At 38.3% G+C, this 26,719-nt stretch overlaps 1 protein-coding gene across 2 annotated transcripts in view; it reads right to left on the reverse strand.

Annotated features, from left to right (window-relative positions):
• The window catches only part of ADGRG7 (adhesion G protein-coupled receptor G7), a 73,688-nt gene that overhangs the window by 41,251 nt on the left and 5,718 nt on the right, over positions 1 to 26,719 (reverse strand). Inside the window, exons 2-11 of one of the 2 annotated variants that reach the window (XM_050782060.1) lie at positions 21,034 to 21,147; positions 19,932 to 20,036; positions 17,369 to 17,481; positions 14,619 to 14,768; positions 12,682 to 12,782; positions 6,667 to 6,806; positions 6,437 to 6,544; positions 3,967 to 4,130; positions 3,350 to 3,505; positions 248 to 360 (exon numbers count right to left, since the gene is read on the reverse strand). In XM_050782060.1, coding sequence (XP_050638017.1) covers positions 248 to 360; positions 3,350 to 3,505; positions 3,967 to 4,130; positions 6,437 to 6,544; positions 6,667 to 6,806; positions 12,682 to 12,782; positions 14,619 to 14,768; positions 17,369 to 17,481; positions 19,932 to 20,036; positions 21,034 to 21,147 — 1,264 coding nt within the window. Of the gene's footprint in view, positions 1 to 247; positions 361 to 3,349; positions 3,506 to 3,966; positions 4,131 to 6,436; positions 6,545 to 6,666; positions 6,807 to 12,681; positions 12,783 to 14,618; positions 14,769 to 17,368; positions 17,482 to 19,931; positions 20,037 to 21,033; positions 21,148 to 26,719 lie in introns of those variants that run through there. The other variant, XM_050782059.1, reaches the window with a different exon arrangement.

Consider the following 26,719-nt stretch of genomic DNA (forward strand, 5'->3'; position numbering starts at 1 on the left):
TTACATGACAAACTTGTAAATAAGTGGCATATAATTTTCTTTCAAGGCACTTGCCACAATTTGTAATTATATATTTATTTGTGTGTATTTCTTAGCCTTTCCAGGCCTGAATGTCCTCCTCTATAAAATAAGTACATCTCTGAGTTCTCGTCTAGTTCAAAGACACTACATTCTTATGAGAATTTTCAAAGTAAATTATATCAAGATAGCAATTTCTTTTCTGAAAAGAGCCTGCTTCTGCTCTTACCTGGTGACAATCTGAAATACAATTGTGAGAGCCAGACCAGTAATAGACAGTGCACATCCAACATTGGAGAATACGTCAAGTGATTCGGGATACTGATAATCCTTTTTGAAAGTCTGAAAAACAAGTTAAGACTCATATTTTTAAATAATCATCCCTGAAATGTTAATGAAAGTCAACATCACAGAGTTACATGGGTCAAAATAACCAGACAGTTGCCAGACATATCTTCCTTTTGTAAAGCTCTTGATATATTTAACAGTGAAATACATCAACCCCTTATTGCTAAGCAGTTTACCTGAAGTACAGGCTTGAGAATAATTATCTAACTCATTCAGTTAGGGAAAAATATACAGTCATGCCTTGGTATTTGCGGGGGGAGTGTCTCAGAACAACTTGTAGATGCCAAAAGCCGTGCATATTCAAGTCCTGCAGTTGGTCCTGTGGAACCTGCTGATATGAAAAGCTGGCCTCCATATACCAGTTTTACACTCTGACAATACCATGTTATTTTCCATCTATGTTTCCTTGTGGATGCAGAATGTGGAGGGCCAATGTGGAGGGCAGACTTTGTTATTGAAAAAAATCCACATATTAAGTGGACCCATACAGTCTCATGTTGTTCACAAGTCAACTATTTATACTCTTCCTTGATGTCTAAAATCAAAATTGTTTGAATTAGATCTAAATTGTCAAAAGTTGCCTCACTTATTCATGACATTATTTTTATGTGTAACTGGACTCTAAGTATATCTAAGTTGATGCACTAAAAATAAAGTTGCAGAAATATCTTCATAAATATGGAAAGATGCTCATACCCTGTTAATTTTTTAAAGGAAGTCTTATTTTTGTGTGATATATTTATATATCTCTCAACATGTTTGTGTGTGTGTGTGTGTGTGTATGTATGAAAATATATACCATATGAGTATGTAATCTTAGAAATCTGTTGAGGTAGTAGTGATGGTCACAGGGTGGGTTGGATATGTATAGTTCATTTTGCTTATCTGTACTTTCTGATTTTTTAAGTTGTTAAAATTAGAAAAACAGTGTAAAATATGAAAGGAATATAGAGGCCTAATAAAAAAAGCATATGTTCCTTTATACTGCCAGCTACCCCACACCATACTTACCTCTTGAGAGCCTATCTTTTTTTCTTACATGCTTAAAAATACTATCTATGTCTATTACACAAACACACATGGGTTTGTTAACATAATAGCATTATGCTCGAATTGCCATTTTACTTTTTCATAAACATTTTTCCATATGAGTATACTTTTGTTTAGTATATACTTTCATACTTTATGCAATGCCTGTGTATTGCTTTTATAGAAATAAAATAAAAACAAAATACACATTTAAAAATAATAAAACAAAAATTTTATGTTATTTCTTGTGTGTAGTATACTAAGTAGATGCAAAAAGAATCATAAGATTCATAGGTCTTCAGATTTTAAAAATAATCTTTTCACTCAGAGCCTATTTGCTCTTACTTCACAGGCAATTTGAATCAGCCATTTAAAAAAAAATATTGCAAACCAAAACTAATTGCAAATGTAGGTACATAGGCATTGAGGTAGTCAGATACTAGTGAGAAGACATAGCTGAAAGCCTAACCTCAAGAAAGGGAATAGATAACTGTAGTAAACTGTATCATTTAACATGTATAGCAACCTGAGCTTTACATAGCTAATCAACGATCCTATGACTTTAAGATATCAAAAAGTTAAATTTTTCTCCTGTATCTCCTGATTGAGAAAGCAGACCTCTCTGTAATACAAGTTAGAATAGAAATAATCCAAATGAATTAAAATAAGAGAGTTTTTATAATTAAAATGAGAAAACTACAGTTATCTCAAAAAGCAAGGTTCTATGCTTTGATAATGTAAGCTATAGAAGTATGTTCCACCAGTCTCCACTGGCTTCCACAGGCTATATTATAGCTACTGGGAAATGAAAACATCTGCTTCTCCTTGGGAGATTCTTAACATTAATAGTCCCTTACTAAGGAGAAGAACACTCTCTATAATTCCCCATTCCATTGTGTATAAAAAACATTCCATCAAGTATATAAACTAACATTTTTTTTGTTTCACCAGAATAACAGATTTCTGGAAATAGAACATACAGAAGCCCCTCTTCTTACAAAGTTCAGCACAAGAACCTTGAGAGATGCAAGCACAGCTGCACACCAGAGCTAAGTATTATCAGTTGCTTGCACAGTATAGCTTTAGAGTAAAAGAATTAAAGAATACCTGGAGAAACTAGGGGACAAATTGAAGGAATTAAAGAGTTTTTTCTTTTATATCTTCTAGCAAAACCTTAGTAACTTGAGCAATTTCAATAGGAAAAGCTTTGGGTAATGATTTAAACTGTCCACATATAGCTAAGGAAATATTGAACCTGTCTCTGACACACAGCTATACAGCTTTACCTCTGGCTGTAACAAGTTTACGCTTCAGAACATGTGAGTTAGTTGAATGGAGCCAACCAGCTTTTCTTCCACACATGGGCTCCCTTCCCATGATCAAATACATAGTGCTGACCTGTCTATCCTACAACCACATAGCAAAAAGTTCTATTCTACTTGCCTTTACCTTAGTCCTATTTTTTTGTTTGTTTTGTTTTGTTTTCGAGATGAAGTCTCACTCTGTCGCCCAGGCTGGAGTGCAATGGTACGATCTCGGCTCACTGCAACCTCTGTATCCCAGGTTCAAGCAATTCTCCTGCAACCTCTGTCTCCCAGGTTCAAGCAATTCTCCTGCCTCAGCCTCCCCAGTAGCTGGGATTACAGGCGTGCACCACCACGCCCGGCTGATTTTTGTATTTTTACTAGAGATGGAGTTTCACCATGTTGGTCAGGCTCGTCTTGAACTCCTGACCTCGTGATCTGCCTGCTTCGGCCTCCCAAAGTGATGGGGTTACAGGAGTGAGCCACTGCACCCTGCCTTTAGTCCTATCATTTTATTTCCTGTTTTTCTATTTAATCTGAGTTGGGAATCTATGTAAATTAAATCCCAAAGTTATCTCCAAGGAGCACATACTAGAATTGTGTGTAAGGAAAATTGTCATCCGGAAAGAGATTGCTATGTACATCCTTACCATTAATACAGCAAAATTAGTAGTATGGTTGCAGTGGCAGCGCAGGAATCCATCAGTGCCCTTGTGTTTTTGACAGCCATACGTGTCCCAGTCCCTTGTTGACAAATTCCAATAGACGCAGGCATAGGAATAGAGTTGAAATTCTCTTTGGTTGTACTGTGAATTGACAAGACAATTACAATTACTATTTCTAAATGCTTAATTGGGCTAAAAAAATCAAGTAGTGTAAGACAGTCATCTGAGAAATGAATTAAATATATACTAAGCATTAGCACATTCATTATGATTAAGGAGAGGGAAAAAAGGAGATAAAATTTAAATTAGCTAACTTTGCATTTAGTTAGTTTGACAAAAGATATGATTGGGAGGAATATTTAAATGGATACATCAAAGAATCTTTTGAAGAGTTTTGCTGTAGATTTCTTTTATTCAAAATATCCCTGCTTTTGGTATTCAAGATTGGTCTGAATTTTTACTATTTCTGTTCATGGAAACTCCCGCCCTTTGCTCCTATTCTCTTCTTCCCCTGTATTACTCTACTCAGTCTCAGCTGCCACCATCAGAAAGACAGAAAGCATGAGGACACTTTTTTCTTGTATCTGCAATGAAAAGCTCACCCTTGGACTAAAGACCATGTCAACAGAAGCACTCTGATCTTGCTCATTTTCATCAGTTTTGCTTGAGATAATTTTTTGACTAAAATTTGATTTAGCTGTAAACGTTTTTGATTGGAAAAGCTTGTCATTTTGATAAACTACAAAGCCACATGCCTTGCTGTTACCTATAGGGAGAAAAAGACATTAAGATCAATAAGTGAACTGTAAGGTAAACAAAAAACAATATCTCACATTGTTGTAGAAGTGCATGGCTGCTTAATATTTTAGCAAAGTACAGCAAAAATGGTTTACTGGTTGAAACTTTACTTAATTGCAATATGTAAGTAATACATATAACCCATGGTGGGCCATTCCACCATATTAATTTTTCTTTCTGAGCTTCAGTTTCCTTACCTTCTACATAGGAATGAGAATTTCTGTCTAATCCACCTCAAAAAGGTATTGCAAGGATCTCATGTATAAAGTAAACGTCTTGCTTTATACATGAGAGATGGAGAGAGTGAACATGACCAATGGGCAGCCCCAGCCCATGTTGCCTCCTGCAATGACAAAATATGAGACAGGAAATAGCAAAGCTGGGACACCAGGATGACTGAGCCCAGATGAGGTCGGTCTCCTGTTCAAAGGGGACGAGTGGTGTTAAGTCACGGAGCAAGGAGCTCAAGTCACTTTTTCTGTGGAGTTTTTGAGGCAGGCACTCTTCACCATCTCTTCAACTATTGTCCCCTGCTGTGTCATGACAATCATGGGCTTCTCCCAAGGCTAGCAGGCTACTGTGAAACATCTTCTGGACATTGGAAAAAGGAATCAGCTGCTCATCAAAGATCCTGAAAGACCATCGCTGCTGTGGAGGGTTTTGCACCCAGCCTGTTGGCGGCAGCAGTCAAAGAACCAGGACTGCCTCCTGACACTTTAGACAACTGTTGGCATATTTAAAACAGCAGAAGCATCAACAGTATGTATTTTAACTGAATTAATTTCCTAAACTCTGTTGTCTTTCACAAGTGATAAAAGGAAAATGTTGTGGTGTGAGACCAGAGTATTCAGTCATCTGATTTGAGAGGGAGACAGGCAAGGCCCCGACCGCCCCCAAATTGTCCTCCTCTGTGGGAGTTGTTGGAGCCTCCACCTGGAGACAAAGGGATGGGTTGCTGGCTTTTGTTCACAGTACATTGACATCACCAAATTGTTTCTCCTGGACACTAAATGAAAAGTTAACCCTAAAAGTAGAGCAAGGTTTTTTTGTTTTCTTTATTTAAAAATAAAAGAATGAGACTAGGCACAGTGGCTTATGGCTATAATCCCAACACTTTAAGAGGTTGAGGCAGGAGGATCACCTGAGCCAAGAGTTTGAGACCAGCCTGAGCAACATAGCGAGATTCTGTCTCTACAAAAAAATTTAATTTTTTTTTTTTAATTAGCAGCGCGTACCTATATAGTCCCACCTACTTGGGAGGCTGAGGCTGGAGGATTGCTTCCTCCTGGGAAGTTGAGGCTGCAGTGATTTATGAGGTAGAGGGCTTCAGGTGCAACTGTAATATCGTCTCTCTCTTTTTTAAAGAGATCTGAAGCAAATATAGGAAAAATTGACATTCGTTTACCTGGCTGGTAGTTACATAGGTACTCCTCACATTGCTTTCTGTACTTTTCTGTATGCATGAAGTATTTTTAAATTAAAAGAAAAAAGGCACAAGAACATAGAAGACTTAGATTTAGTCTTTACCATCACAAAGCATGTGGCCAAAACAAATGAGAGCAAATTCCAGAGTGCCAGATTCACGAATAATACTCTTTTCTTTTTCACTGCTATTATACATTTATTCTATCTAACACATATACTTTCTGGCATCGGGTTTTTTTGTTTGGGGAGAAATGAAAAGTAAATGTGTGTGTTTGATTTACTTATCTTTTTTTTCGACTTTGAAAAATACAACCACTTCAAGTTACTTGTAAGAATTTCTGAAAGGTTATATGCAGGATAATAGTGAGCACACGGTGGGCACCATAGAGAGGAGATAACCTAAAATTGATATTACTACATAATGACTGTGCCAATTACATGGACTTCTCCAGGGTCAGGTGTGCAGAGTGCATCTGAGCCTAAGAGTGTCATGCCACTAGTAAACATGGTCAGAGGTTGTGATTGAACATGTTTTAAATGTGTAAGTGTAAAACAGAACCACCTTAGCCAAGATTTTTGTAGGAAAACATATTTGTGTACATGGCCTGAACATTTCAATTCTGCTACCTTCCAAAAGGCTTTTGAAAAAAGAAAAAACAAAGAAATTATCTTTTTGACTTAGAATAGTAGAGTCGAGATTATCATAATATGTCAGAGCTCAAACATACTCAAATGCAAATTACTCAGTATGAAACTAAGTAGACATTATTTCTCCTTCAGTAAATTAGAAGTTATTAGTTCCATGAATTCGAGTCCAATTTTTAAAATGTCACAAAGTTTGAGACCTACTTTTCGTCATATTAAGCAAGACTTGAAGTTCAGTCTGTCCATCTGGGTTAAGGCCATCCACATTTGTATGTATAAATGTTGAACCAGAAAGTAGAGAACTGCTAGCCCCTATATGAGAAGGGAAAGAGTAGAATTGTAAAAGTCTACGTTATCGTGAGTAGAGCATTATTATTCATCATCGGTAGCAGAATACTCTTTACTGTTACAAGCAAATAAGATTAACAGCTCACCTTTCTGTACAGAGAAGCGAACATTTAAAGGCCCCGCAGCATCTTTTGAAGAGAAATTTGCTGACTGTATTGCTATGTTAGGTTCCACCACTGATTCATTACCCAAAGACAAGGAATAAGTCTCCATTTGCTCAATAAGCCTGCATATAATAAAACACAACTTAATACTCAAGATTTTGTCATAAAATGAAAGGTATGTGTTCTGTCTTATACTACAGCAGAAAAACATGAGCATAGAATCGTGTGGTAGTGACAGCATTAACAATTGCCTAAGAATAATTGGTTTTGTTTTCTAGAGTTGTGTTGCATTACATGTATTTAAATAAGACAGTTCGGGTGGACCGTCCTCACTGCAGGCTACCCTGTGAGCATAGATGGCAAAAAGGTAGAACTCAAGAATTATAGAATTCCCTAAAGAAATAGTCTTTATTATGATGCTCCTCACATAGAAGGATGGTGTTGCCACCCACCACTGGCAAGGAATGCACTTCTAATTTTTTCTCCAGTGGTGAGAATCCATTTCCATTTATTCATCTTCTTCCTCTCACCCAAATCCCTTAGGATCCAAAGCATGTTTTGTAAGTTGTTCGTTCCTGAGGTGACAGTTTAGATGGAACCAACAAAGAGCAGAGCTCTGAGCTCGTTGCCTCAGCTCTGAACTAGACCCTGAAGGTTTTTACAATGTTCTTTTCTACTTTGGCTAAGTTCAAAGATAGATTAGATGGAAGGTGGGAGGGAGTAGCAGCAACCTGTCGATTTGGCATTCTCCAAAGAAAAGTCATAAGACCTTTCCTTTTTCTTGTTTCCCATATATTTGAACTATTTCTGTACTTGACCAAACAAAACCTCTGTATGTAAAATAATCAGTCTAGTTTTTCCAGAAATGAAACGATTTCATCAAAATGTAGTTGTTCTATATGCCAAATCTTTATTTCTGACACTAAAATATCTTTTCTCTACCTCCAAATGAGATAAAGAGAAAGTTTACAATAATTGAGGATTGCTTGATAAAGAGAATGTAATCATCATTCGTATGGAAACATTCAGGTTAGATCCTCTGATTGAAATGTTTTCCTTTTATAAAACCATTTTCAGCAATTCACACATACCCCAGAGCTGCTTTCAATGGGAGGAATACCTAACAAAACTCCAACCTGCTAAGAATATCATTCTCCCCAACAGTATCTGTTGAGTATCTACTTAGAGGTCAGCACTCTGTGGAACAGTGGGAGTTCCAGCAGCTGCTCCCTCAGGCATTTGCAAGCTAAAAGGAAGACGTGGTAGATATACAGAAGGTGTTTTTCATGTTCCCACTTTTACAGGGTTGCTCTAACCACGGCTACTTCTAAGGTCATTTTTTTTGTTTCTTGTAATTCTTTCCTCCTCTTATCATAACTGATAAGATTACAAACGGGCACCTGCCCCGGAGAAGCCAATCCAGAAAGTGGTCATCCACCTGGCACAACTGACAAAAATAAGTCATCAAATTCTCGGACACAAGATGTTTTTGATTAGTGCTGTAGTTATATCAGGAAAGTCATAATTTAGAGGGAGCCAGAGCGGTCATTGTATCGTAAGAAAAAAAACACAAATTAAAAATAAGAGGCTAATTCTTCCTGTTGAAAATAAAAAAAGACCTGTAAACTTCTCTACTAAGGCTTCCAAAGCTGCCTTGGATCCTCAGTCATCTTCCTGCTCCAGGGTCCATACGGCAATAAAAGAAAATAAAATTTCAAGACCCTCTCAATTTATTACGTCAAAAAGGAAGTTAAGCCCTGGAGACTGAATCACGTGTAGCATGTTTGCAACTTCTGCTTATTAGATTATAGATTAACTCTCTTCCTCACTGTTCTTGTTCTGTCAGTGACTCGGAGAGGCCTGACCTTTCCCCTTTCTAATGACTGATCTATGTTACAGATTAATTGCCTGCTTTTTTGTCCTGTACCTAACTCAGACCAGTTGGCTCATGATTGTTAGGTCTTCAGTGTAATTGTTACATCTTCAGTGTGGAATGTTAAATACACCTTTCCCAAAAGAAAAAGACCACCTCAGTTAATCAGATCGCTATAACCATGCATCAAGCCTTATACAGAAAGACATTAAAACTCTGTTAAGCTTCCCTAAACTTTGTTTATATAAATGATCCCAAACTTATATACTTCAAAACATTGACTTTCATTTTCTGGAATTTGTGCTTCCCAGGTAGTTGTCCTTAAACTTTGCAATTGAATGAACTCTCTTTAAACTAGATTCTGACCTTTTTGATTGTTTTGGGTTGACAAGGCCTACTATATTATGATCCAGTTCTTGGACCTCCATGAGACCCCATATTCCCATTTATAATAAATCTCTATTTGGTCAAGATAATCTGAGTGGGTGCCAGGCTAGCCGGAAGAGAAATACAAAAAGAAAAGTGAAATGTAAATGTACAGGTGGTCAGTGCTAGGGAGGCATTTTGCATTCCCAAAGTCAGATAAACCAGGGTAATTATGACTTTCAATATGAGATCAAAGGTCTAAGGTTACAGATCAGACTTTGCAACCAGTGTCTACAATGGTGAGGTCAGCCAGTCGCGGTGGCTTATGCCTATAACCCCAACAGCCTGGGAGGCCAAGGTGGGTGGATCATTTGAAGCTAGGAGTTCGAGATTAGCCTGATCAACATGGTGAAACCCTGTCTGTACTAAACTACTAAAACTACAAAATTAGCTGGGCTTGGTGGCGCATGCCTGTAATCCCAGCTACTAGGGAGGCTGAGACAGGAGAATCGCTTGAACCTGGGAGGCAGAGGTTGCGGTGAGCTGAGATCGTGCCACTGTACTCCAGCCTGGGTGACAGAGCAAGACTCCATCTCAAAAAAAGGAAAAAAATTGTGAGATGAAGTCCTAAACTTGATTGTACTATGATGCCCTCACTAGCAGAAACCCTACATCCCCAGAGCTCTGCCCACATTGACATTCTGCCTCTACTCAATTTAGAAAAAGAGAATGGGCACTAGAACCTTCTCTTTGACAACTTGAGATGGCTGAGGCTGGGGTAGAGTCTTTCTGCCCTGTCACTCTCCTCCCTTTTAGTCTCATCCTCTCCACTTCTCCCTATGCTATAGAAAGGGAGCTACTGAGAGACACCAAGAGAAAACTGGAATGAAAGAAGGAAGAAGTCAAAGTGAAATGGATGACTAAGGCCTGATGTCTGTCAGGGAACCCAGCATCTGGCCTAGGTTCAGAAGATAGAGTTTGGAAATCAAGTGTTGTCCTGAACAACACTTAATTTTCTTCTCAGGGAGAGATGACCTCTGTTGGCAGCTCATCAAGAGTGTTCTCCTAAAGAGAGCTAAAGGGTTGGTGACCTGACCTTGGGGCTAGAGGCAGAGGAGGAAGCCTTATCTAAGTGAATGAAGGAAGGATCTGAGTCCACAAGAGCTTATGCAAAAGATCACGCTGGTAGAGGATAAACTGATAGAACATTATTAGAAAATAACTGGACTAGAAATTCAGAGTGATAAAAGGAGGAATTGAGCATGCTTACACCATTTTATAGTTCAATATATCCTATACTTTAAAATTTTATTTATCCTCTAACCACCTCCTTTAAAACTATTTGGATATTGCATATAAATCACACAAAATTGTATTTTCCTTTATATATTAAGCCAGTAAAATTGTTTATTTTTAGGAAAATGTTCCTATCTGCTTTGTGACCTGTGATGTTCAAATCCCACAACTTCTCTTTTCTCAGCTTTCTCACCAAAAACATTCATTCCTCCCCTCTAGCAAGACTCTGCAAACACAAAGCTTTTAGCTGTGAAGGGAGCCCATTCTGGCTCTTGGCCTCTCTGTTCACTGAACATAGACTCTGGACCCCATGGCCACTTCCTTCTCATATGTCAAGAAAAATGAGAGACATCCACATTCTCCACGAGAAGGGCCCAGACTCCTATTGAAATGTGAAGTCACAAAGTATGCTAGTAAAACTTTTCACTCAACCTCTACCACCACCTCTCAGAATTATAGTCTTTGAATGCTCTATTTTGTGCCTTTGCGCTTTTTCTACTTTGAAAATTCAACACTAAGTAGGTACTGGTCGTAATCATCAGAAAACTAAGAACTACTTCTAGGAATTTCTCCTGAGGAAATAATGGGTCGTGTAAATAAAGATTATGTACCAGAATGCTAATTACTTAGAACATTAAAAGACTCCCAGCAATGTAAATGTCTAGCTGCTGAGCAGATAACTGGTTCGATGAAAGTTTGCTCATATAATGCAGTAATCTAAAATTATGATGTAGATGTATAGATATTTATATAAAAGATGTTTATAGAAAAAAGTTTGTAAGGTATTAAGTGACAAAAGCAAGTTATGAACCAATATAGTATGTAATATACATATACATACATACACACACATACAAACACACACACACAGAGAAACAGAGGGAAAAAACCTGGAATATACGCCAACAGGGTAATAAAGGTAAGATCATTTTTTGAATTTTGCTAAGCTACATATTTTCTTATTTTTCTACAAAAGCATGCATGCTGATGTAAATTTTAAAAGGGTTTTGACAACTGTACATAAGGTAAAAATAGAGTGAATACCAATAAGGGGTCTCTATGAATAAAGTATATGAGTTTTAATACAAATGTTCAATCAACAGTAATCCAGAAAAGAGGAGGAGAAAGGAGAGAAAGCGGGTGGAATTCTTTTTTTTTTTCAATGTAGTGTTGGTCAGAAAAGGAGGAGGCAGAGAAACTCTAAGCAGAAAGGGGTGGATCCCAGGGGGAAAACTTCAAGCCAAAACTGGTCTGAAACCCAAAGTGAGAACTTCAATCCCTGTTTACCCACTCTCTCCCACTGGTTGGTTCTTTCTGAATAATGTATTTTTACCAATCAAATATTGCCTTTTCCAAAACTACAGCCTGCCCTACTCCCCCATCCTGTGCCTATAAAGACCCCAGACTCAGCTGGTAGAGAAGAGAAGTGGCTGGACGTCAGGAAGAGGTGACTTGACTTCAGAGACAGTGAGAGGCAACCTGACTTCAGAAGAGAGAGGCTGAGAGGTGACTTGACTTCAGGGGAGAGCATCCTGTCCTTCTCACATGCTTTCCAGCTCCCCTCTCCACTGAGAGCTGCCCTCATCACTTAATAAAATTCTCTGCATTCACCATCCTTCAATTTGTCCATGTGACCTAATTCTTCTTGGGCACTGGACAAGAATTTGGGACCCCCAAGTGCAGGTACCCAAAAAGTCTGTTACACTGGCCCTTCGCCCTCACTGGCAGAGAGCAGCCATCCCATGTGACAAGGCAAAGGGCCCACTGGGCTGATAATGCAATGCTGTCCATGGATGGTGGAGTTAACAGAGCATTGTAACATGCCCTCTGGGGCCTTAGGGTTGCAGGCACCCCACCTGGATGCTGCCCTGGGGCCTGCAGAGAGTTTGCTCCTGCCAGTGGAGAAGTGACTGGCTGATTCCCACACTTGCTCATCCACACGTTCCCTCCCACAAGGGGTTGAGTGGAGTGGGCTGAGTCAACGGGGCACCCCTCTCACAAGTCCCACAAAGGGGTCAAGAAAACATCATCAGGAAAGCTAAGGAAAATAATCAAAACACACCAGGGCCTTGGAAAGAGAGAAGTGAGGTGCAGCTTGGGGGATGGCAGTATGTCCTGCAAAGTGAGCTGTTCTCTGTAGCTCTACATGTTGCAAAAGAAGTTGGAAGAGGTCTTGCCGTGCATGGAAGTTGCCCCTTGGTCATGCCAAACTAAGGTGAGGAAAACAAGTTGTAATCTAAATCAGCCCAGTTACTCCCTATCTCCCAGGCCATGGCCAGCACCCCTGGATGCAGGAGGTAACATATACCACTCCATCTAGTAACTGAAGGTCAAGTGGAAAGTCACAGCTCTTATCTACATTCCAGAGGAATCAGTTACTGCATCCGTGAGAGAAATACTTTGGCCTAGGAAAGTAAACAGCACTTAGTCAAGTTTTCTTTCCAAATTGAATTTGTGCTTACGTTGTAAGGGCATCATTATTAGCAGTAGCAGCAGCTTCTTGAAAAGCATCTCCACTGGCATCTAGGAGTTGACTCACTGTTACTATGGCAATTTTCTTTGCCTGCCAAGGAGAAGATACTGATCATCAGAGAAGCATATATCATACGTTATCATCACCATCATTATCATTGTGAATCATTACAGTAGCAAGTGGCATCACTGATATGATAATGTAGTGGCAAGCATTTTACAAAATTAAAGGTTTATTATTTGATCCACATAAGATGACCGAGAGAATCAAGATAGGGCAAAGTGAAAATATAAATTAAGGTAGTGAATTAGGAGGTTTAAGTCTCTGAATTCGACCTCATAGCAAAATCTTTCACGGAATCCCCACCAAACTCCAAGAACACAAAATCAAATACTTGGATACAAAAGCAGAAACAAAATAAGAAGACTACAGTATTCTGGTTGTTAAAAATTACAGCTCATAATACTTAGCATAACTAAGTTATACTTAGTATGCCTATTAGACTTAGTGTAACTATTAGACTTAGTAACTATTAGACTTAGTAAAATAATTTGTAGTCTTCTTTCAATCAAGAACTCAGGAGTGTGTCAGAGAGATGATCTTTTGGTGTTTGATTACTATTTAACTTCCCTCTTTGGGAGTGTTGAAGCCCTCCTGCCTACTGGTTAATCCTTCCATTAATTCTACATTTGGAGGTCATTATTTTCTCTTTCAATTCCTTTTTTTTTTTTTTTGAGACGGAGTCTCGCTCTGTCGCCCAGGCTGGAGTGCAGTAGTGCGATCTCTGCTCACTGCAAGCTCTGCCTCCCGGGTTCCCGTTATTCTCCTGCCTCAGCCTCCCGAGTAGCTGGGACTACAGGCGCCCGCCACCACGCCCGGCTAGTTTTTTGTATTTTTTTTTTTTAGTAGAGACGGGGTTTTACCGGGTTAGCCAGGATGGTCTCGGTCTCCTGACCTCGTGATCCGCCCCTTCTCGGCCTCCCAAAGTGCTGGGATTACAGGCTTGAGCCACCGCGCCCAGCCACTCAATTCCATTTTTATTAACTCGAATCCCACTTACTTTTCAGCAGGAAAAATATTTCAAAAATATTTTTTTCTGAAATAAAACATTTCAAGGGAATGGAAGAAAGGAGTAGCTATTTTCAGGGCATGTGGATATTCAAGTTGTACACAGGTTGAGTCCATACTGGTGGTTTGTAGCCCTGTTTGACCACTATCCAGCTATACCAATTAGTAAATGTTGAGTATACTTGTTTCTAAGTACCAGGGTTTAGCAGGTTAAAATATCAGGAATGTAAACTAGGCTTAAAGTTTTCAGAAAGCCAAGACTAAAATGTAAATATTCTTAATAGAAATGCATCTCAGTTTAAAATCACATGTTCCAAAGTAAGTTCTTGAAACATTATTTACTTGGAATGCACTAGGGATGGTAAGGTCAAATGTAGTTGGTAAACATATTCATAAGATGAAGTAGACTTATGCATTCCAGGACTTCCTAAAAGACTTAACATGATAGCCAGGTGTGGTGGTGTGTGCCTGTAGCCCCAGCTGCTTGAGAGGCTGAGACCTGAGAATCACTTGAACCCTTGAACCTGGGAAGCAGAGGTTGCAGTGACCTGAGATTGTGCCACTGCACTCCAGTCTGGGTGACAGAATGAGACTCTGTCTCAAAAAAAAAGACAACACGATAATGATCATTATGAATATCCTAAAAGAAAATATTTGGACAAGAGGCCCTTTTTTTATATGTACCTTTGAGCACCTCTCAGGAGTGCTATGCAAAATACCTTTAAGCAACCTAAACCATGCTCAAATCCATATTGTGGAATAAGGAGTGGAGTTCAGGACATCTCTCTTTCTTTCCCAACACCCCCTCTAAAAAAAAAAAAAAAAAAAAAAAAAAAAAAAAAGCTTTGTGAGTTTTACCTCAGGTGAAGCATTTCTGGAAGTGTTGAAGATCTGTCCAACCACTCGCGTAGCACTACTGATGTTCTCAGCAGTTAATTTATTGGCATCAGATGTTAAAATCTGGACTTCAGAAGAAATGTTATTAAGTGGTGCTGTGACATCCCTTACCTGTTTAAAAAAACAGAAAAAAACCCTAGCTTTACGCAATTATGTCCAAATACTTTGTAAGCAACTACAGGTAAATAAGTTGGAATTTAGCTGAGCCTCAATCTCCTGAACATCATGTTCACTCAGTTTTCCACGTTTGCATCTTTCCTTGTGTAAAGGACAAAGTACATGCAGGCCAGTGGTTTTCCCAGCCTTTCCTGTTTGACAGGATTGATTAACTATAAGGGGCTGCCTTAGCTAGATTGGAGCTACTAGAGTGTATCCATGGGCCAGTACTGGTTCACTGTGTGTTACGAAGGTCATAGAGAGATAAGCACAGAAACTGAAAGTAATTGGTCAGAAATGTATGTAGCAATTTTTTGCTGTTGAATCTAATAGTTCTAAAATTTTGGTGTACGTTTTATGCGTATTTTTCATTTCATTTTTCCAGTAATTTATTTTTATTGTATTTCACAAAATTATTGTTGTGCGATGGGTTCAAAATTTTTTAAACTGGCTTTTCAGCACCAGTAGTTTGGGAGTCACTGGCCAAGATAACCTCTCTAGGTGCCAGTTAGCCCCAGGACTCTGTGTTGTGGGGCTAAAACATGCCAATCCATATTGTCATCGGTGAAGCTGGGTGTCCGTGCACACACACGCGTGTGTGTGTGTGCGTTTGTGTCTCTTGGTTTTCACTAGATGGCAGCATCATTTCACAAATTATACCAATATTACAAGTTATTCACACTTGGGTGTCAGAAACAATATCCAATCAGTAGACAGAAACAAATAACTCCAATTCAATTGCTAGATCCTGCTATGTGCTAGGCACTCTGTTAGATGTTTACAGGTGTTATCACATGTAATAAGCAAAAAAACTTTGTGAGTTGTGCACCTTCAAGAGAAGTTAGGGAGCTCAACCAAGTTTCTCACAGCTTAGACATGGCAGAGCTAAGAACCAGACTCTGGTTTGTCAGATTCCAAATTTAGCATCTTTCCTCAGTCTGTGGGTTGGCACAACTTGTGGGATCGGCAGCTACCTCTACTCTCCATCTCCTGTCCCCACCCAAATGCTACCCTGCCCATCTGTGATTAGGGAGCCAGGGTAGTACAATGTGAACTTTTAAATAAAGAACAGCTCTATCGCTTTCTGTCTGTGGTCACCAGACAAAATGCTTCACCTCTCAGAACCACATTTTCCTCATCTGTAAAATGCATACATTAATACCTATCAGGCCGGGCGCAGTGGCTCAAGCCTGTAATCCCAGCACTTTGGGAGGCCGAGACGGGCGGATCATGAGGTCAGGAGATCGAGACCATCCTGGCTAACACAGTGAAACCCCGTCTCTACTAAAAATGCAAAAACTTAGCCGGGCGAGGTGGCAGGCGCCTGTAGTCCCAGCTACTCGGGAGGCTGAGGCAGGAGAATGGCGTGAACCCGGGAGGCGGAGGTTGCAGTGAGCTGAGATCCAGCCACTGCACTCCAGCCTGGGTGACAGAGCGAGACTCCGTCTCAAAAAAAAAAAAAAAAAAAAAAAAAAACCTATCTATGGTGTTATAAAAATTAAATATGATTAATAAATACATTAAATATTTGGCACAATATTTGGCATGCAGTAGGTGCTCAACAATTAGTAAGTGTTATTGGCTATAATTATTTATAATATGGGAATAACATTCAACTCACAGAAGTTTTATAAGGATTAAATGTGATAACATATGCAACATGCCAGGCACATGAAAGGCTGTACATAAAGGTTGGTTTCCTCTTCCTCCCCTTGCTTGTCCCCTAGTGTTAGCTCTTCCATGCATGTGCATTTGGGTACAACTTCAGTCAAAATAATTTAATCTGCATGAAAAAACATCTAGTTAGATGTACTTTCTGTTTCACCTGCTCATAGATACTGCCCTGAGACCCGCATCAGGTTTGGAGTTTCCTGTTTCAAAGGGTCTTTGATTATAGTTTCTTTCTCTTCATTCTGGTTCAATTACACCATCAAGAGGCTTTCCTTTGGTCTCAAATGTCAGGGATCTATATCCAGTCAAAACTTCACTGATCTACAAAGATGAAGCCGTTTTCAATGTGCTATTGATTATCGTTTGCTGAAATTTGATGAACCAACTGTCCTTTTTCACAAACAGATGTCAACTTTTAAAAATAAGAGCGGCAGCGGGGTGCGGTGGCTTACTATGCCTGTAATCCTAGCATTTTGGGAGGCCGAGGCAAGCGGATCACCTGTGGTCAGGAGTTCGAGACCAGCCTAGCCAACACAGTGAAATCCTGTCTCGACTAAAAATACAAAAATTAGTCGGGCATGGTGGCATGTGTAATCCCAGCTTGCTCCGGAGGCTGACGCAGAAGGATTGCTTCATTCAACCTGGGAGGCGGAGGTTGCAGTGAGCTGAGACGGTGCCATTGAACTCCAGCCTGGGTGACACAAGCAAAACTAGGTCTCAAAATAAATAAATAAATAAATAAGAGTGGCTTTAGTCACTAGTTTTTGTTATTTCTAATTTGAGAGTTTTAAAAGCATTGATTTGACCATCAGGTATCTGAAGAATAGAAACTGCACGGAATCAGAACTTCTTCCAGTTGCCCGTCAGTGAGTCATATGGCATACCTGCTCCTCCAGGGTTTCCAGATTTTCATTGCAATTTCCTATTGTCACATTTTGTAATTCTATCTCTCCATATGGAGAGAGATTGCACAGCCGGACTGCCATTGGATTGCCTGCTTTAATAAAAAGAAATTTTTTATTAAAAATAATTATTTATTAAAATTATTGCGTATTATTTTTAGGCAATAACTAATTTTTATCACAAGTTATTTATTAAAAATTATTGCATATTATTTTTAGGCAGATACCACTTATTGTCTGGATTTTTGAATCTGGACTTCAAAAGACCAGTTGACTATTTCCTTCCTTTGATGTCTTCAAGGAAGATTTACCTTTCAACAATAAGGCACATAATGGCTTTCAAGTGGATATGATGACAGAATACTAGGCTGAGAGACTAGAAACAATAGGAAAAATTCCTAATAGATATTGAATTATATGTTGATCTTGACTGCTTTATGCAAATCTGGATAACAGCTGAAAGGCAAAGAGTTCTGCTATATTCTATTGTATTTATTAGATGTTTGGTTGCCTCTCAATAAATGTTTACTGGGTCATTGGTTTATTTCCTAGGATTATCACGTAAGCCTCCCTACCTCACTGCCTTTCTGTAGTTAATACTTAAGTAGTTGCTATAGAAAATAATTAGAGGGACAGCTGACCAAAAGGTAGACTTTTCCTCAGAACCAGCTTTGGGCAGCTCCTTCTTGGGACAACAACTAGAAACACTGAAATTAGAGATTGCTTCAATAACATGTAAAGCACAAAGTTGGAGTCACTCTTAATTTATATGATGGCTTCACCTCTACACCATGACATAATGAAAATTTCTAACGTATTTATGGGCTATAAATAACTTTTAAGTGGGCACATGTCAGATGCATCTCTTCCTCAATGTTACCTAAAAGTGTAAATATCCCCACTCAAAAATCATTGAAAAGTATTTTGATCATTTGGTATATAATATTGAGTAATTAGAAGTAATTATTAATATAAAACTAAAAACAAAATTGCCAACAGAATCTAAATCTGTAAAATTATAGGTTCAATCTGAAATTTGACAGTAAATATTATAAACATGTTTTCCTAATAGGTGCTCAGAAAAGAAAAATTAATAACCAAATAAAAAATGTTGAGTCTCTTGTCCCAAAGAATTAATGTATATTAAACAAGTGTGATGACTCTTAGGGTATGTGACTGACACCTTTGCTCTTCCTAATTCAGTAGCACAGTTATGTTTTGTAAGTTGTATCTGTTTTATAAGCCATTATGAAATATTTAGGACACACAAAACATGTAAAATCAAGACAATAGGTATCAATAGCATATCATATAGTAAAGTATGGTATATATAGTAATGAATAGTAAGTGTCAACATGGCAGAAGCCCCTTTTACGCTCCGAGTAAAAAATTCAGGAGGACTTATGGAGAGAGCAGGATCATGAATACTTGAGTAAGCATGACTGATATGGCATTTCAGGTATTTCTTTATAGCAATGCAAGAATGGACTAATACAATGATGTATATGGGTGGAAGCAATTTGAATTCCACAAATCAAATACAGATCTGCATAATTTCTCATAATAATAAGATAAAAAGCAATTTAAAAAGAGCAATTCATTTAATTTATTTAGTGTTTCAGAGTTCCCCTGACCCATACAAAAATAAATATCTAAGTAAAATGTCACATTCCCTTCAGGGCCATTGCCAGCAGTAGTTTTATCAAACATTTTTGTCATTGATTTACAATTGGCTGTATTCCTGAGATATCTAGTCCCATAGGAAGTACCGAATTAACTGCAGGATGATGTGAGAAGTAGGATTGCTCAGATGCAAGTCAAGGCAAACAAGGGACAGGTAAAATATTAGGGAAAATTAAACGGCATAATAGGCTCTTGTTATCAGGATAGAATCTAGGAATTTCTAAAGCCTACACTCAGAAGATATTACCCAATGTGGCACTGAAATGAATCATTAAAATCTTGGATATTATCAGGGACCATATTAGAAACGGAAAATACTATTTACTCTTTCACTCTCTGAATGCCTGTATACAAGTAATGTAGTCACGTCAAGAAAAGTAGAATGAAGTTAGAGAATGTTCCAACATGGACAGCTAAAATGACCAAGAAGGTGAAGGACTACCAACTATGAACAGACTTAACCATGCATCTCTACCTGGAAAAATGAAATCTGAAAATAAATATGATATTAGTCCATAATTTTGACTGATTAGAAATTTTTTTTAATTATATAACTAAAGGAGCAAATGTCAATTTAATTAAACTCCAGGAGAAAGCAAAAGCTGGAAAAATAAACCAACTGAGGAAAGATTCAGAGGAATTCACAAACAACGGATTCATATTAAACTTTTGGGAAATTTAAGATTTTGTGAGATACTACCTTAAGTTTTGAACATTAGCATCATGAAAGGGAGTCAAGTCCTTCCACAAAACCTTTCCTGATGCCCTTCAGGGACCTAACACGAGTTGGAGGTATGAGAGGCATGATGCAGCATAGTAATTCTTCTGCGTAAATAGAGTAAATGTTTGGGAAAACACATACCATTTGGAGTACCCTTGCCACATGTTTGCAAGGATGGTCCATATCTGCCCACTGGGATTCTGGAAAAAGTAAAACCCATATAGGTACTCTTTTCACAAAAATTAGCTGTAAAAAAAGAGAAAAAATTCTTTATTATAAATCATACTTTTAAAAAATTGAAACCAGATAAAAGTCAAAGGTCAGAACCTATGCAGTGAAATTTGAAAGGCAATAGAAGGCTTATAGAACCCACCGGCCTGTGAGGAACTTCTATACTTTCCTATCTGGTTAAGTTATTGCCATTAGAATAAGTAGTATGTTAGAATACAGGTTCCAGTTAAAATGTGCACAATATAAACCTGGGTAGAGAGGGAATGTGAGCTAGGCTACTGTAACAGATTAGTTGGAATCTTGAGAACTAAAAATATAGAGCCTATAGTGGCCAACGGTATCATGAGGATGTGGGCAAAGCAAAAAGGCAAATTCATGGGGTCTGTGGGATATATTGACCGGTAGGAGTATAGGAAATGACAGCAGTGGATATCTAGGGCTCTGAACCCTAAGCAGACAGCATGAAGTATACAGTGTCGAGAAGCACACCTCAAATTTAAACATGGCCTTGAACTTTGATTCTGAGACACAATTGATTGAAATCACACCACTAACTTAATAATAACTCTTCAAGGTAAAGGAAGAAAAGATAAAAATTTAATATAAGTATATTCTTAGGAAGATGCATCTTGATTTCAGAAAAGTTAAATATATTAGAGTGGTGATATTTGAAATGGGGTATTATGGCATATTACCAATTGAAAGAACCTGAGAGAATCATGTCATTCATTGCCCTGGATTAGTCACTGCAGCCAGAAGGAAACACAGCTGTGAGATTGCAGAAAAACTTAGTAGTCAGGAAACAGATAAGGTGCATTGAATATACTGATAAATTGCCCAAGAAGAAAACTCATCTTTTACTATTGAGCTGATAAACACACTCTAAAGCCATCATCATTACACCCATTGTTTCTGTAACCATTAACTGAAGCTTCTAGAAGCTTTGTTGCTATTCTTATTAACACAAGAGTGACCTAAACCTTACACCTTAGCATTATCCCAAGTAATTTACCAATTGTACATCTCAGTCCTTTCCACTCTTCTGTACAAACACATCTGCCATTTTCCCAGGTTCCACCATTCCTGCAGAACTCTGTAGGGGTGCTTGATGAGGTAGCAGATATTCCTAAAAAAAACAATAAATAACAGAGCAGTCATGACCTGGCTGAATCATTTCTCCTTTCATGCCTGTGGCCACTTAATTTCTATACGTAAAACCACTGCTTTGAGTATCATTGCTGAGAAATATTCTTTGTAATATCATCATTAATAAAATAAAAACTGAGAATCTGCACCAGATGTACAATGCTTACTAGATGCTATGGATACCAAAAAGACATAGTTGAAACACATAATGCTGTGACCAAGGAGATTAGAATCCCCTGAGAAATCAGAAAGTATATAGATGGTAAGTAGGTAGGTAGATAGATAGATAGATAGATAGATAGATAGATAGATAGATAGATAGATAGATAGATAGATAGGTCAACTTGGAGACTTATAAGTACAGTAAAAACACATAGGAGAGAGGTTGAGGACAGAGGTAACCTAGCCAAGAAGATCCGGGAAGAGATAGTATGTGGACTGGATTTTAAAATTACATCTTGAAAAGCCAGATGAAAATGGGTGACCCAAGTAGGCAGGACACAAAGTGCAAAAATCACAAAAACATGGAAAGTTCTGATGTGTCTAAGGAACAGAAAAGAGTTTAACATCTAGCATTGGTTCTATGTGGAACAACATCAGGACATAGATTCGATTGGAAGGGACTTTATAAACCAAACCAAGAAGATTTAATCTTGAAGGAACCTTACAGGGGTCATAAAACAAAGGAGTAACATAATAAGGAATTTTTTTTAGGAGGATAAGTGAAGGAGTATGGGAAATGACTGAGGCTAAGGGGCAAGGAAAACCAGTTAAATGAGAACTAGAACTCAAGCAGTGACTCTAAGCAAGTTAGGGTGTCACTAGATTCAGAATGCATACCTGATAAAGAATTGTTAGGTTCTAATGACTAGTTATTTTGAGTTGGGGATAGCAGGGTTTCCAAATTGTAAAACAGAGTGAAAAGTGAACAAATTAACTTTAAGAATACAGGGTTGTGTGCAGTGGCTCACACCTCTAATCCCAACACTTTGGGAGGCCAAGGTGGGCAGATCACTCGACGTCAGGAGTTCGAGATCAGCCTGAGCAATATGGTGAAACCCCATCTCTACTAAAAACACAAAAATTAGCCTGGTGTGGTGCTGCCTGCCTGTAATCCCAGTTACTAGGGAGGCTGAGGCACAAGAATCACTTGAACCTGGGAGGCGGAGGTTGCAGTGAGTTGAGTTCACACCACTGCACTCCAGCCTGGGTGACACAGTGAGACTCTATCTCAAAAAAAATAAAAAATAAAAATAAATACAGGAGGTAGAGTTCTGGTTTCAATAATGATGGAATAGATTGCACCATATTAACCCCCTCATAGATAACAATTTTAATATATGTACAAACGTTTAAAAAAAACTACTCAAAGGCATTGGACAGCAATGAAAAACAGGCAGAAACTGAAAGGTATTCCCAGTTTCTTTGGTATTTCCACTAAGGGCACTACCCAGTCTCTATGGCAGAAGTGGCTGAAATTTGATCAGAAAGTCACAGTCTTAATGAGTTAAGGTATGACAGGAAACTCTTTGGGGCTACAAGAACAACTGGAAATTGAAGGTAGCTATCCCAGAATAGAAGGAATCATATAGAAAAGAAGCTCAAAGTCTGGGTAGAAATTACTCTCAAATCTGGGGAGAAAAGAGATTTTAAAAAATAAACTGAGCTTCAAGAATCTATGGGACAATATCAACACGTTGTCTAACATATATGCAATTAGAATCCTAGAAGGGGAAAAGAGAAGGAATAGGGAAGATAAAATATCAGAAGAAATCATGGTCAAAATTTCCCAAATTTTTTTTTTTTTTTTTTTTTTTTTTTTTTTTTTGAGACGGAGTCTCGCTCTGTCGCCCAGGCTGGAGTGCAGTGGCCGGATCTCAGCTCACTGCAAGCCCCGCCTCCCGGGTTCACGCCATTCTCCTGCCTCAGCCTCCCGAGTAGCTGGGACTACAGGCGCCGGCCACCACGCCCGGCTAGTTTTTTGTATTTTTTAGTAAAGACGGGGTTTCACCGGGTTAGCCAGGATGGTCTCGATCTCCTGACCTCATGATCCGCTCATCTCGGCCTCCCAACGTGCTGGGATTACAGGCTTGAGCCACCGCGCCTGGCCAAAATTTCCCAAATTTTATTGAGAACTTCAGCTTATAGATCCAAGAGGCTCAGAAAAATCACAAGAAAAACAAATACAAGAAAAACCACTCATAAACACATCATAGTCGGTCAAACTGCTGTAACTGAAAGATAAGGAGAAAATTATTGTCATATTTTATTTATAACTTCTACGTTTGTAAACAAGAAGGAGATCCATCCATGTCTACTCCTTCTATCTTTTTGCTGTAAGTCAAGAGTCATTTCTTAAAGTTAAGAAATAATTTGCCCATTTTTAGAACAAGGGTTTTGGTCCATATCTTCAAGTCTTAACACAATGCTGTTGAATAGAAGGTACCCAACAAACGTTTGCTGACTGGCTTCTTTGCCATTTGCATCTTGGTTGAGGATATCTAGTCTAAGCCAAACTAACAATTCATCTGTCACAATCACCTGTTTAACACCTTGTGCTATGCAACTCAAGACTCTGCCTCTGAAATACCTAAATTACCCACAAAAGACAGCAAAAGTAGTACTGGTATCTTTAAGACTGTATTTTTACATAAAGAAAGTCAGACTCAGAAAGATTAAGTGGCTTGTTCATATCATATAACTAGTTTTAGAATTATGATCTTGAAAAAAAGTGACATTAGTTATTCATCAACCCAACCCCCTCATTCTACATAAAGGCTGAGTGATTAGTTCCAGATCAGTAATTAATTGGTAGCAGAGCAGGTGCTAGCCTCAGATCTCCTTGTAACTGATCAAGTGCTTCTGCTGCCTCCTCACAGTACCTGTCTTTATCGTTGGTTGCAGCAGGCAGCATCAACTTCCTTTTATTTGAGGCTCCTTATTTTGGAACATATTTAATAGCAATATTTTTCTTTTATAACACCAGTATTATAATGATAATTTTCCTATATTCTTTTAAATTGTACAAAGTAGTATATCTAGAATTATTAGCCCTATTTTCAATGCTTTTACTACACATTTTCAATGTTTTTACTACACATCTTGGAAGTTTAAATACACAATATATACAACACACACACGCTGGTTGAGAAAGCAGCATAAAATGATATTAAAGATTCCAAATAAAAAATATTAATTTCTTCTCCTAGACAAAATTAGAGTCTGTTTTGAAAAGTTTGATTTTAATAAGTAGGGAAATAAAAATATATTTCCTTAGTCTAAGAAATTTCATCTGCAGATCCTTTCTGGTGCCTGGCTTAGTTTTTTGGGTTTTAAAATCCAGGCATCTCTCATTTGTCCTAATTTGAAATAGTTTGGTGACAATAAAGTTTACTCTTAAATGAGAAGACAATGTTTAGGAAAGTTTATTCTGGTTGTAAAGAAAAAAAAAAAAACCCGAAAGATTTATACAAATAAAATACATAAAGTATAGTTTTTATTTAAGGTAAAGTTTGTCTGGTATTAACAACCTGGTTCAGTATTTCAATAAATTGGTTAAATGTTTTTTCCTTTTTAAATTCTTATTATACGTTGGTATGCACGGCTAAATCTTTTAATAAACATTTTTCCTGACGGTGCAGTGCAGCATAAGTATTGAAAGGCAAATGCAAGAAGATGTGCCAGTTCTTAGAACTGTTTCTGTTTCTGTTTTGAGCTAGTCAATTGAGCTTAATGATTAAACCTATTGCAAACTTTTGGATTAGTAATTGGAGTCTCAATCCAAAGGTCCAGTCTAGGTCAATGGTATCTATCCAAGGCATAAGCCAGGGAGTGGAGAAAACTATGCTCTACACTGAATTACCTAAAAATTCCTAGAGGAGAGCAGCCAATTTATTCAGTACTTACGATGTACTAGACATCATCTTAAACTTTTTAATGTATTAACTCATTCAAGCCTCATAACAGCCCTATAAGATAGGGTTTACTAGTATGCACATAATAGGTGGGAAAACTGAGACTCAAAAATGTTGAATAATTTGCTCAAAGTTAATAATTTGCTCAAAGTTAGTGAGGGGCATCATTGGGATCTAAACTCAGGCGGTTTGGCAGAGTTTTCTTTCCCCTACTCTTGTACATTTTCCCCCTATACTCTCAAGTATCCATTTTAACCACTATATTCCATGTTAGATTATCAACATTTGTGTCATCAAAGAACAACAAGTGGTGGACATATCCAGAATTTCAAGTAAAAGAATCTAATACCTGGAAATCCAGGAATAATCCACTAAACCAAGATTCTAGCCCCTTTGTTTAAGAAAGTAACTTTTCAAATGGAATCAACACTTTAAGCATCACTGATTCTGATGTTAACATAATCCATGCCCCTCAGCCAATTACATAGCCAAACTGGAATAAATTTATTTTAAAAATTCCTTCCCTTTCATGGACTTTTTTTTTATTTTGGGGGGTGGTTATGTGAGGAAGCAAGAAGGGAGACTGCTTAAGGAGCAGAGGAAAGATTCACAACACCAGGATTAAGACAAAAGAACACTATGGCTGCCTAGAACCAACTTTCTGCCTCCAGAAAACACTTCTCTGGACTCTTTTGTTTTTTAACCCACAAATGAAAATATCCTCCAGGAACAGTCACATGAGTTAGACTTACTGAGTTTGCCTCTGAAAGAAGTACTGTAATTGAGTGAAATTAAAGCCAAGTATCTGTGGTCAGATTATTTTCTGACAAACAAAAAGCTCTCACTGACTTTTCACAACAACCTGTATTTTCCACAGTGTAAGAATTATCAAGCCAGGTGCGGTGGCTCACGCCTGTAATCCCAGCATTTTGGGAGGCCAAGGCGGGCAGATCACTTGAGGTCCGGAGTTCGAGACCAGTGTGGTCAGATGGTGAAACCCCGTCTCTACTAAAAATACAAAAATTAGCCAGGCGTGGTGGCACGCGCCTGTAGTCCCAGCTACTCGTAAGGCTGAGGCAGGAGAATTGCTTGAACCCGGGAGGTGGAGGTTGGAGTGAGCCGAGACCGTGCCACCACACTCCAGAACGAGACTCCATCTCAAAACAAAAACAAAACAACAACAACAAAAATGATCAATGCTATGAAGTCAGACCTTGGGGATTGGGACTATTTCAATGTCCTGAAATCCCTCGCAGGACTGAGGAACAGGTGTATCCTGTGGTAGAGAATGAAGGTTAGAGTATCTGGAGATAAGTGAATAAACAAAAAAACAGTCCTGGTGGCAAAGAGCAGGAAATTCTATGAACCAGGAGAGGTGTAGAATATGGTCAAGTAACGCACTACTCATGAGTTTTGAGGTTAAGAGACTCTCCCTTTGAGAGGAGTTAAAGAAAATATTTTCTACCATTATGACTGTGGACATCTGTCTATGATTATATCAGACTTAGTACAAGTTGGAAAATGTCAATGAGAAGAAATGTAATAAAGCTTAATTATGTTTTCATTTTACTTTCATCATCAAGAGTGAAGGTGCCCAAAAGCTATACTGCTTCTTGTGTTTTTCTAAGAAGAATGCCC

This window comes from Macaca thibetana, chromosome 2, assembly GCF_024542745.1.
Source record: "Macaca thibetana thibetana isolate TM-01 chromosome 2, ASM2454274v1, whole genome shotgun sequence".
In the NCBI taxonomy this organism is placed as follows: Eukaryota; Metazoa; Chordata; class Mammalia; order Primates; family Cercopithecidae; genus Macaca; species Macaca thibetana.